Raw genomic sequence first — 13,084 nt, 5'->3', positions numbered from 1 at the left:
ATGTTGTGCAATAATGTGTCACATGATAGTAGTTTCTGATCCCCGATTAGTTGAACATATTCCTTTTGAATATGTAGATCAAATGCATCAACGTGTCATCAATTGCTATGTGCAGTTGTGTCTTTTGGTGCCTCCCTGGACTTTATTTTATTATATTTTAACAACTGATGATCTTTGCTAAAATATCTGTACTTTTGCTTTTGATTAGCTAGGTTTGCTTTTCACCAATCTAGAAATACAACCCAAATGTAACTAGAGATGTCCCGATCCGATCACGTGATCGGGGATCGGAGCCGATCACGTGATTTTGAAAAGATCGGAATCGGTAGAAAAAAATCGGGGATCTGGATTTCTTTTTCTTTTTTTTTTTTTATAAAATATTTTTATTATTTTATTTAATGTTACAAAACAAAAATGATCATGTTAACGTCTTAAAGTCATTCTGAGGCCTTCGTTTTGGTTTAAAATTACACAAAATCATGTATGTGTTGCTTCTTTTGGGCTTGTTTTCATACTGGTTGCTTATTTCTCTCAAATCTGGCAACAGAGTGGGCAGGGCGCAGTGTCTAATAGTAACAGTAAGCTAACGAGAGGCTACATTCAGCTGGTGACTCGGGAGTCGGGACAGAGAAAATGTCAGGAGTTTGGAAGTATTATAAAATTGAAAGCGAAGGCAGTGTAACAGCCAGATGCAATGTTTGCAAGGCGGAGGTTCCGCGTGGTGAAAAGAACAGAGCTACGTTCAATGCGACCAATCTAATACGCCACCTGAGATGCAAACACCAACAACAACACGACGAGTACACAGCGGCCACTCGGGTAACGGCACTGAAACAACCGACACTTTCAGAGACTTTTAAAAGGAAAGAGAAACTGCCCCAGAACAGTCAAGCCAACAGCCAAGATAGCTGAATTCATCACGTTGGATGACCAGCCGTTATCTGTTACCTTTTTTTCTCTTAATGCATTGCATAAAGATCGGATCGGGAAAAATCGGTATCGGCAGATTGTCAAAATCAAATGATCGGAATCGGATCGGGAGCAAAAAAAGGTGATCGGGACATCCCTAAATGTAACACTTAGCAAACTGCCTCCTGGTACCTCATGAAGTTTTCACGCTTTAACAGTAGGACTAAACTTGAATGGCGTTCCTTTCTTTAATAGTTTTGGTTGATTTTAGAATTCTTGTAATGCAGAGAAGGTTGTTCGGTGACTGATCATTTAACTTGAGAGAAAAGTGGAACCTCCGCGAAGGTCAATGGTGTTCTGATTTCTGGGATAGGAAGTTGTTTTTACAAGCGCTATAAAGAAGATGTGTTGTCTTTAATGCTCACAGTGTTAAAGCAACCCGTTAATTGTTTAAGCTGAGTTGTTGGTCCTACTCAAGTGCGCATTGGCTACAACATTGTTTGATTATTCCGACGTCACATCAAAGTAGCAGAAATACCCTACAGCGGGGGTCCCCAACCCCCGGTCCGGAGGTGTTACTGCTGGGGCGCGAAATAGCTGTGAGTTTATCGTAATATTTGCAGAATTATAAATATATAAAAATATTTTATCGAAAAAAATTCAATTTTTAATTTTTTTTTATAACAGTCATATTATTTCATCCAAAACATACAAAATAAATCAAAATTGGTTAGCATAAGGTCTCAGCCTCTCGTGCGCAGATAAAGTTACAGGTGGTGTGCCAATAGGAAGTGGAGCACACAGGAGACAACCGTTTAATCGCAGACTGTTATGTTTGTGGGGGAATGACAGTGCATACATTATTTGAGATATATTTCGAACTCTGACTTCATTTTAAGGACATTGCGGCCAGGGGTGTAGAGCTATTTTTTAAAATTTGTAAAGCCTCCTTCACTTCATGAAATGGCTGCAGCATCAGGAGGCAGCCTCTGAGAAGTGCAGCACCAGCGTGTACACACCGCCTTCACTGTGTTCCCCACTGCAGGCTGCTACGTTTCAACCACATATTGAGATAGGTGACTATCTTGAGGGCGGGGGGAGGGATGTGGAGGTGTGTGAGCCGGGCGTTCTTTAGGTGGTGGAAGTCGCCCTCGGTCACCACACACACACACACACACACACACACACACACACACACACACACACACACACACACACACACACACACACACACACACACACACACACACACACACACACACACACACACATATCGAACGGCCCGATTATTCCCCCTATTACTCGTTGTGTGAAGGAAATGTCCGGTCACAAAGGCGCATGTGTGTGTGTTTGTGCTCTGCTCAGCTCCGCTGTGTGTGTGTGTGTGTATGTTCGGTGTGTTTGTGTGTGTCCAACAACGGCATTTGTTTTCAAATTACCATGAACAGTAATTTACACACATCTGGCCAACTCCATAGGTATGTGGGTGTTCCCAAAAGAAGTTGGTTTAATCTTAATCTCGATGTAGTGCTAAATGCTGTCGGAGTGCACCGGAACGAACGCCCCGGTATGACGTTATTATTGCTGGCAAACAAGCCCAGGGGTCTCCCTAACATTTCAGTTATATCAATATGTGTACAGTGGTCCTAATTTGTTTTAATTGTATCCTGGTTTTAGACCGTGTTAATATGTTTTGGATCCATATTGTTCTATTATTTGCTCAGGCTGTTACATACAATTAGCCACTGTTGCCACCTATATTAGGCTATATTATATATTATATTAATATTTGTAAAACGGTCCTAATTTTTTGTTTTAATTGTATCCTGGTTTTAAACGTTGTTAATATGTTTTGGATGCATATTGGTATTTCTTCAGGCTGTTAAATACAATTAGCCTCTTTTGCCACCTGCTGGTGAGTAAATATTCAAATCACTTAAAATTGACAACCGGTCTGTGAATTTTTTTTTAATGTTTCTGCCGGTCCTTGGCACAATAAAGGTTGGGAACCCCTGCCCTACGGCACTGTTGATACAAGTGATGCATGAGCTTAATGCCCCGTGATTCGGATCACATGTTATGGATGCTTCCTTGGCCCATGAAAATAGGGCAAGTCGTTTGTCTTCTTTAATCAGATCAAAAAGAATGTCAACATTTATACCCAAAGTTCTGAATGCAAATGGCCAAGGGCTTGATCTTTTGCAAACGTCATTGCACGTGCAATTGGCTTATTGAGTTGCAGCAGTATTTTTAGACAATTTCACATTGCCAGCTTTTCTTCATACTGAATAGACCGATTATTTAGGCCCACAAATTGGTTATAGTGAGTCCATCGAGTTAGAGACACAACTTCTTTTGGGTCTGCCAGATTGCTCATGCTAATCTTATTGTTGAAAATTGCAAATTAAACTAAAACATGTACCTCTACTTGTGTCCCACAGAGTGTTTGTCAACAGAAGCTTGGCAATGGAGAAGATTAAATGCTTTGGCTTTGACATGGATTACACTTTAGCAGGTAAGTTTGATGCACATTTTATATATTTTGTATCTTTTAAGGAAAATAAGGATTTAAGGTTTTCTGATTTCTTTTTAAATTTCACAATTAAACTTTGGCGAAATGTTTTACAGAAATGTGACGTTTATTCTAAAACTATGTGGCATAAATTATTATTGTTGATTGGAACACAGTTGATAAATGTCTTGATAAAGTAATCTATAGTTCCAAAACTGCGTTTTACTTTTTGGTACTTTTTAAATGTTCGGTAGCAGTCAAAGTTGTCCAGAGGATTGCTTAACAGATCTTCAGTCTCCTGGGTGAATTTAGATTTTTAAAGAATTTGGAATCCATAACAAAACACATCTCCAAGTATTGGATATGAACATATTTTGCATGAAAGTTAAATTCTCACTATCCTATCTTTTCAACTCTATATCTGGCCACCCTACCATCCCCCCAGGACTGCAGCTATTCCACAAAATATTATTTAGGTCAACGCCGGTGACACTTCGATAAGAAAATGTTAAGCCGGGCTCCCTGGTACACAGAGTATAGAGATGTTCTTGTTCCTACTGACCTCTAACCTGGTAGGAAAATACCCTGATTTTAAAGCCACTCTGTGCTTTGAGTGACTCAGCTGCAGTTTTTGGTCTTGCTGTCTCTATAAATACATCCTCCCTGACTTTGAAAAGCGGGTCACGTTTGTTTTTGTCCAGTGATGGCTCCCATGAGAACGGGGATCACTCGTAGTCCCTCTCCGGCACCGCGGTCAGATCCCCGCTCAGGCCGCCGGAGATATTATAGACGCTCAGCTGTTGACATGAGGCACTTTATGGGCGCTCATAACAGAGTGTTAATGTTTACTGAAAGCACGGCTATCATGTATCTTTCTGGATGCTGTTCAGGTTTAGATTCACAGAGGTACTCCATCATCAGGGAGCTGGTGGTGTCACAGCCTGGCTGCTGTTAAACCACAGCCCCCCTGGTATTTGTTTATCAGGGGGTTGTTAACGGCATTTCAAATGTGCAAAATGCTCGAAATGTGGGCTTGTTGATATAAAGTATTTCTGTGAGGAAATATCGATATATATTGAGGAATTTTGCCTTGAAAAATCAAGGTATGAAAAAAATGGTACGCCCTTTCTGATTGGCCAACAGGACTCCATTAATGTTGTATACCAATTGCTATACACTATAACAACTTATGTGAATGATACTAATCAGATATTCCACCATAGAGAAGTGTATCCTTAATGACTAGTGCAGCAACCAGTTGTTGACTAATCAATAAGTTGGTTGACAAATATATTATATTGACAATTATATTATAAGGTCATAATAATCACGAGTAATTATAATTGTAATCATACTGTCAGTTTTAATGCAAAAAATGTAGATTTTAAAATGTGGAGATTTTCTGCTTTTCTCTGTTTAATAACATACTAGAAAATACTATTGTTGGTTTTTGGAGTGACAAAACAAGACATTTAAACATTTCTCTGGGCTTTTAGAAATGTTTTACACATTTTCTGAAACTTTGGAGACTGTTTTATCTAGAAAACAATCTGCTGATTAATAATCAAGACTAAAAAATAGTCACTGGTTTCAGCCCTTTAAGTGGACACTCCTTATTCAGTCATGTTTCATACTTTTTTCACCTTTATGTGGTTTTATAACAAAACAATCAAGTATATTTTGAGCAATAGTTGTATTTACCACCTGATCAAGCTGATTGGACATGTCACAGCCCAAGTTGACATTGATCTTAATTCATCCATAAAAACATATAAAGCTCAAAGGTTGCTGTTAGATTTACAACTACTACAATGCGTGCATAACACGTCACATTTTGTAGTATTTCATAAGAATGCAACCAACATCAGACAACATTGCCTCATCTGTTCTTTGTGCCCCAAAGGAAGCACTTAGCCTGCAGAATGTTACCCAACCACTCTGTAAAGCCAAGTTTTCACAGAGAGAAACACATATTTTTGTCCTAGTTTTCAAACACACTTTTGGCTGCCCTGTAGATCCCCGAGGCTGCACTTCTATTTTCTTCCCGATATCTTTCATGGTGTCATAAATCTGTGACAAAGGCCTACATTTGCGTGTCGGCAGCCGCAGATAAAATAAACCAGATGACGTGTTAGATTCTAATATAGATAGCTAATGTGGCATGGTTCAGTTCGGTTCACACTTTCATGGGATTGTGTTTGAGGGCTCTATTAGGAAAAGGGTGTGGGTTGTTTACTGTGTTTGTGTGTGTGTGTGTGTGTGTGTGTGTGTGTGTGTGTGTGTGTGTGTGTGTGTGTGTGTGTGTGTGTGTGTGTGTGTGTGTGTGTGTGTGTGTGTGTGTGTGTGTGTGTGTGTGTGTGTGTGTGTGTGTGTGTGTGTGTGTGTGTGTGTGTGTGTGTGTGTGTGTGTGTGTGTGTGTGTGTGTGTGTGTGTGTGTGTGTGTGTGTGTGTGTGTGTGTGTGTGTGTGTGTGTGTGTGTGTGTGTGTGTGTGTGTGTGTGTGCTGGAAAACAACAGTAACAGGACTTCTGCTCCTTTTCTGTTGTATTATCTCAGATGCCTCTTGTAATAAAGGATGCATCCTTTCATGACCGCCCTCAGTCATTGAAAACAGGTCTGCCAATGACTCCACTGCTTTAGCCTTTAAACATTTCAGATAGTGAGGGGTGTTGTGTGTCAGTGTTGAGTTAGGGGGGGGGGGGAGGGGCTTGTTTTTTAAGTCATTCAGATGTCAAATGGGTTCAGTGTCATTAACGTCACACAAACAGGGAAAGAGATGTTATGATTATGGTGGGGGTTTTTACAGTTGTGTTAGCACAGATCTGGTTATTCAGTCTGATAACATATTTCAGTGAGAGGGGCTCAGAGGGAAAAAAGGTGTAGTGTATTTCTTTGGACAGATCAGATTTAAACATTTCATGTTTTGGTTTCACCTTTCCTTTAGTGTGTTTTTTAGGTTTCTATGCATGAAACGCCTCCATTGGACTCCTTTGTTTTACTTCTGTGACATAATGACATCACTATGTAACACTCGCGCTTCGGTTGGCTATCGCTCTAACACAGTGTATGGATAAGGGGCAGGACATCTCTAAACAGTTGACCAATCACAACAGAGCCTGCCAGCTAACCAATCGGAGCAGGCTGGGCTCTGGTTTCAGACAGAGGGTGAAAAGAGGTGCCGCAGCACAGGCAGTAGGAGAACAATAAATAGCTTTTTCAACATTAAAGCATGGAAACATGTCACAGTAGAGACACAACGTACAAATAAGAACCTGAAAATGAACCTTTTAGATCCTCTGATTTGAAACCAGGTTTTTAATTCAGTTGTGAAATTGATGGCGTGTAACAACCCTTATCTGGTTATGATGTAATAAAACAACTTCCTGCTCCTAAATGACAAGCGTGACTCACTTTGACATTACCTAGAGATGAGATTTTATTGGCTGCTATACGAGTGGGAGGACCGCCCCAGTGTCCCAAGGTCAACACGTGGAAAGAGCCCCAGAGAGAAAGAGAGAGTGATGATAGCAAAGGTGACAGAGGGGAACAGCTCTTAAAATAGCTTTCTTTGTAGAGCTTAAAGAAGATTATGACAAGCGATGGACGAGAAGCAGGAGGAGTACGGGCAGTTTAGTGGCTGTACACTGCTGCTCCGGGCACCCGGCCCAAAGCCTCAGTTCTGCTGGGAGACCACAGCGGGGGGGTTGTAGAGGGAGAAAGGGGGAGAGGTTACGTGATTGTAATGCAGAAACAGGCTCATGCTTTCAGATCTGCATCAACAAAAGCTTTGCTCTACACAAGATTTTCCTGTAACCCCGTGCATACATTAAGCTTCTGTGTGTAACTCAGCACAGAGTAGGACACAGATGTTTGTCCTCCAAGGCTGCCCCCCCCCCCCCAACCCTTTCTAACTGTCCTCTATCCAAGCATCATCAGCCAACATTTCTCCCCCCCCCTCCAAGGACCTTCCGCAAGCCCCACTGGGACTGTGGAAAGCAGGCAACAACACAAGCACATTCTCCCAATCGTATTTATAACATCTGACATGTTCTCTTCCCAGTGTCACATAACATTTAAATCCTCTGCGGGGTTATTCTGAGTGCAGCATCAATCTGAGTTTTGTTTATTTTCAGAGACCCCCCCCTCCTCTCGGTTTTGGTAAATATGTAGCGGTGACATGGTTGGGAGGGCTCATCAGTGACTTTTCATTTTCACGCCTGATCCTGTTTCTTTCTGTGGATTCGTGTTCAAAACACAGAGGGCCTTGTTGATAGCGAGGAAAGACAAGGGCAAGTGTGTGTGAAGGGGTGTGGGGGGGGGGGTTTCACTGGAGAGTGAGAACATTTCAACAAAAATACTGAGACAGCACGACGGACTCTCAAGGGGATGAGAGAAGTCTTGTGTGCATTTTGAGTGACACTGTGAGCTCCACTGAGTGTGTGTCGCCTCTAATGAAACCTTGTCAGTTGCGTAATGGCAGGTCATGTTCCTTTAACTGTATACATAATATAGTGTTTATGTACATTTTGCGTGTATGTGACATGTTCCACAGGCTTGACCTTTACCACTTCAGCAGCTGTAAATGACCGACTGTTGTCTCAAAGAGCAGGACAACACTACTGTCACCTTTTGAAGAAATCTGTAGTTATTAAACCAAGTCTCCATACACACTTTTTTTTAAATACGTTTTTTTTAACTCCTATGTGAATTTCTGACCAACATATACAACAATTTAAAGTTTTACTCTCAAAATGACTTTAATTACTGATCGAAATGTTGTTTATCTTTTATATTGATCAGATTCTTTCTTGTTCTTTATGTCAGAAAATGACCATCACAAGTTCAACTAGTTTGTTTTGTCAGATCAAAACACCTAAAAAATAATAACATCATATTAACTTAAATCAGAGAAAAAGCTGAAGAAAAACTTAATTTTTGTAAAGCTGAAATCACGGGACCTTTTGAATTTTTTCTTCATAAATGTCAAATATGATATTTATTATATATTCCTTGTCTGACGAACGACTAATTGATTAATTGACTTTGTTGTTATTCAGTTCAAAGTGACCAACAAAGTCTAACAATAAAGCAGTGATCAGAGTAATTGGTTCAATAAGCCAGAAATAAAACAACCTATGAACATACTGTATACTGTATGTAGCATTGAATCTTTTTTTTTTTTTTTTAAATGTCAACAACAAAAACCTTTTATATAGCAGATTAGACTCCAAATTGTACTGTAGCATCACATGCATTGTTAACTTTTATTGTGTTGAATGTGTGTGTCTGTTTAATTTCCAGTGTACAAGTCACCAGAGTATGAGTCCCTGGGTTTCGAGCTGACGGTGGAGCGGCTGGTCTCAATCGGTTACCCCCAGGAGCTGCTCAGCTTCGTCTACGACCCGACCTTCCCCACCAGGTCAGATTTCATTAATGCTTATAAACCTAGGTATTATGTCAGTAAACGAGAAACCCATATGTAAATGAGTTTTGTCATTGTGTGTGTAAGGTCTAGATGTGTTTCATTATGGAAATACACACTGGAAGTGACTCGATATACAAATCTATTTTTCGGTCTCTTTTGGTTACTTATTGTACTATACAACTATAGTTTACAATACAACTATGCGTTTTTTTTTTAGCTCTGTATTACACTGAGAGTTTTATATGTCAATAATGTTCAACATTGTGATACACGGTGTAAATGCTGCACTGTAGACTAATGAAGCATCTATTCCCTCAGGGGTCTTGTGTATGATACCATGTATGGAAACCTGTTGAAGGTTGATGCCTACGGTAACATCCTGGTCTGTTGCCATGGATTCAACTTCCTTCGAGGGTAAGTTTGTCCCCCCCCCCCCCCTCATCTGAAAAGGATCATAAATCATAATCCAGTTTAAGAGCTTTGCAGGGTTTGTTCAAAGTGTTGAAAGTTTGGAAAATGCTTAAAAATAACAGTTTGTTTTCAAGCTTGGTATTATACTTTGATTTCAATTAAACTCCTTTAGAAATGCTTGATTATAATCACATGTCTACAAATATGTTATTGCATTATAAGCTTTTAGTTGGTTGTCTTCTGGGAATTTAGCTCAAAATTAAATAATTGTGATCAAGAAATGTAATTACCGTAATGTTGAAATGAACAGCTGTTAGAATAAGCATTTACATTAGGGTTGAAAAATGTTGGTTAAATGACCTTGAAAGTGCTTAAAAAGTGTCTAAAATGCTGCTTAAATTACCTTGAAAGTGTCTAAAATGCTTTACCAACCTAGATCTAGCTTTTTTTCCGACATTGTCAGCTCTAAATATATATGAGCTAAAAAAGGGCCAACAAAGATTTACTCTTGACTTTTTCTCCTTTCCCAGCCCCGAGATCCGCGAACGGTACCCAAACAAGTTCATCCAGAGGGATGACACAGAGCGCTTTTATATCCTTAACACACTCTTCAACCTGCCAGGTAAGGCCTCTGAGCTCAGAGAAACATCACGGGACTGTTGCAGAGAATATAAACCTGCAAGACTTTTAATCTGATTAAAAGCTGAACATGATGTTATGGGAGATTGAAACCAAGCATTTTCCCTGTCAGATGATCGAGCTGCTTCCTCACTAAAGACCCCCCTTCCCTCCTTTCTTTTTCCTTCACAGAGACCTACCTCTTTGCTTGTCTTGGGGATTTTTTCTCCAACTGTGATAGATACACAAGGTAAGGAGCTTTTTGTAACACTATCTGTCATGCAACAAGTGTCGGGTGACACAAAGACAGTTGCTCACCAAACCTGGGTCAGCATGGGAGGGTGCAGGTGTCTCAACCGCTAATCTAAGCTAATTTTTTAAAATGGAAATCAAATAGCAGTACAGCCATCTTTGTTTCTCTGTAACAATGATTTATATTAATCTCTTCTACTAATGGTAGAAAAGCATGGATTACTATCAGAGTGAGATAGGAATGAACGATGTTCTCACTAACTATTTAAAGACAATGAAATCCTGATATAGCTACGAGATAATCTTTTAAAATGTTACTCGGAGGAGATCTAATTTCCTGTCAATCTGTTGAGAGTGTAATCTGGAATGGTTGCATGTCCTTTGTCCTCTGAAACCTGGTTGTTGGTCTTTTAGGGGGAGAATGCTTTCCTGTTTGGCTGGGGACCCCTCCAACAAGGGAAGGCTATCCCATTTAAAAGCAAACAAAAAAACAAAATGTCATGTTTTTGAAAACCTTCTGTAAAAATGTGGCCTGTCCGACGGCTGTGCTCGTGTGTGTCTGTGCTCCTCTCCCCCAGCTGTGAAAGTGGTTTCAAAAATGGCGACCTCTTCATGTCCTACCAGAGCATGTTCCAGGACGTCCGCGACGCCGTTGACTGGGTCCACTTCAAGGTGAGACCCCTTTGAAAGTCCTTTTCTCAGTCTGTCAGTTATTAAATACTGAGTTATCTACAATCTCTTTACAGCCACCAGTCACAAATGACAAAAAAAAAGTCATTATAAAGAGGCCCTTAAAAATTATTCATATTTGTATGTTGTGTCTCTACTTTGACGTGTCTCAATGCTTTAATGTTCAAAAAGCTCTGAATTCTTCTCATACTGCCTGTGCTGCAGCACCTCTTTTCACCCTCTGTCAGAGCCCAGTCTGCTCTGATTGGTTAGCTGGCCGGCTCTGTTGTGATTAGTCAACCACTAAGACATGTCCCGCCCCTTAGCCTACTGTATCACGTAAAATGAGTTACATTTTGAAAATGCTCATCTCCAGTTGAAGTAGTTTGTTATCCGCCCCCTGTTCAAAGCCACCAGACTCATTCACAAAAACAGTAAATTCACCTCACAGAACGTGGGATTCAAAAGATATTCAGACATTTCTTTGACTAAAAATGACTGGGTTTGTTATTTGTTCAGATTCATGAATTCATTGTATTGTCTTTAAATGATACAAAATGGTGAACAATTCCCATTACAACTTTAAGTACTGTGTTATCTAAGCTCTCTAATGCCACCAGACAAAAACAATAATTTTACCTCGTGGAAGTTGCAACATTTTCCTCAAAATCCATACAACTCTCTAGTTGTGGGAAAAAGGGCCAATAAATTCTATAGCATAAACACTCTCTATTTCAAATCATTTCTGTTGCAACTGCTCTCACATTCTGCGACCAGTTGCATCTTTTCACTATCTAAAAAAAGAAAAAACCTTGGTTTGCTCTCTCCCTTTTTTTAGTATTTCCTGCTCAATGCCACGAGTGCTCTGTGTGGGTAGCCACTGACAACTGTTACTCAACTGTTACCGTGGCATTAATTATTCTGACTCTCGTTTCTCTCGTCGCAGGGTACTCTCAAGCAGAAGACGGTGGAGAACTTGGAGAAATATGTTGTGAGAGATGTAAGTAGTACTTGTATTTATATAGGAACACATTCTTGTTATAATCTGCTGGTTTGTAAAGATGCTCAAGTTTTTTCATTTTCCCTCCAGGGGAAACTGTCTCTTCTCCTCAGCAGAATGAATGAAGTAGCCAAGGTTTTCTTGGCTACCAACAGCGACTACAAATACACAGAGGTGAGTAACGGTGTTTTCAAGGATTATGATGAACTGTGCGCTCCAAATCGCTAGTCTGTTGTATCTACTCTAAACACTGCTGTGTGTGTTGTGTTCTTTCAGAAAATCATGACCTACCTGTTTGACTTCCCCCACGGCCCTAAGGTAAAACATTGCCCCCCCCCCCCTGCTCTTCACACTTTTTAATGTGTTGAACATGCAGGTGAAGGTGGAAGACACATTTTTTGCTCTTACCTTCGCGTGGCTTTACATCCTGTGTGTGTGTTGGTTTTACAGCCTGGAACCTCCCACCGGCCCTGGCAGTCCTACTTCGATCTGATCCTGGTGGACGCCAGGAAACCGCTGTTCTTCGGAGAGGGGACGGTGCTCAGACAGGTGGACACGGTGAGCAGACACAGAGCTGAGACAGTGTTTATCGATGTGGAACGCAGAGAGTTATGGATATGTTGAAGCCTCTTTTCTAGAAATACATGACCTTTCTCAGATTGAAATTATAATATGTGTCACACTGTCTCCCATTTAGTCAGTGTCAGTTAGTTTCTTTGGTCAGTTTGCAGCCATCCTCTGCACACATCTGACATTGCTTTTTGAAAAAACGGTTTTAAAGAATGGATTTCAAATTTGTCATCTTGACATATAGTTAAAAAATACAGCACCCAGACAAAAGTAGACAACATCTAGATGCTCGTGCTCTTATTCAGCTTCACTCGTGATTCAGATCAGAGTGGGGAAAGCTGAATTGATGTCACAAAAACAATAATTGTCTCAAACACAAGCATGAGTCATTAGGCGCTTTCACACCGGAGTACTTTTCCCAGGAGTAGTTCCGATAGTTCACACCAAAAAGATCTGGAACTAGAACCTTTTTTCGGGAACCTTTTCAGTCCCTGCTAGAGAGGTGGTTCTTTCCTGGGGAGGAAAAGGTTCCAATTTCTGATTGGCTGGGCGAATTGCAAACCGCGCCTCGTGAAACTCCGAAAAGTTTTGTGAAGCCGCCATTTTATTTGCTCGCATTAGCATTATTAGCATTAGCATTAGCCCAGCGCACCAACGGAGAGAGACTAACTTACTGTATGGCAACACAAAATAAAACGTGGGAGCGGTGGAGTGATGAG

The 13,084-nt window shown here is 40.5% G+C and overlaps 1 protein-coding gene across 5 annotated transcripts in view; it reads left to right on the top strand.

Moving 5' to 3' along the window:
* The window catches only part of nt5c2b (5'-nucleotidase, cytosolic IIb), a 33,657-nt gene that overhangs the window by 11,417 nt on the left and 9,156 nt on the right, over positions 1–13,084 (top strand). For all 5 annotated transcript variants that reach the window (XM_079667550.1, XM_079667552.1, XM_079667551.1 and 2 more), the window contains 10 exons: positions 3,351–3,424; positions 8,722–8,839; positions 9,164–9,259; positions 9,787–9,878; positions 10,067–10,124; positions 10,705–10,798; positions 11,742–11,795; positions 11,886–11,969; positions 12,072–12,113; positions 12,246–12,353. In XM_079667550.1, the coding sequence (XP_079523676.1) occupies positions 3,351–3,424; positions 8,722–8,839; positions 9,164–9,259; positions 9,787–9,878; positions 10,067–10,124; positions 10,705–10,798; positions 11,742–11,795; positions 11,886–11,969; positions 12,072–12,113; positions 12,246–12,353 (820 nt within the window). The remainder of the gene's footprint in view (positions 1–3,350; positions 3,425–8,721; positions 8,840–9,163; positions 9,260–9,786; positions 9,879–10,066; positions 10,125–10,704; positions 10,799–11,741; positions 11,796–11,885; positions 11,970–12,071; positions 12,114–12,245; positions 12,354–13,084) is intronic.

The sequence above is a fragment of the Notothenia rossii genome, assembly GCF_949606895.1.
Source record: "Notothenia rossii genome assembly, chromosome: 1".
NCBI classification, from domain to species: Eukaryota; Metazoa; Chordata; class Actinopteri; order Perciformes; family Nototheniidae; genus Notothenia; species Notothenia rossii.
Note: the sequence above shows the minus strand (reverse complement) of the source record. Positions and strands in the feature narration are given on the sequence as shown.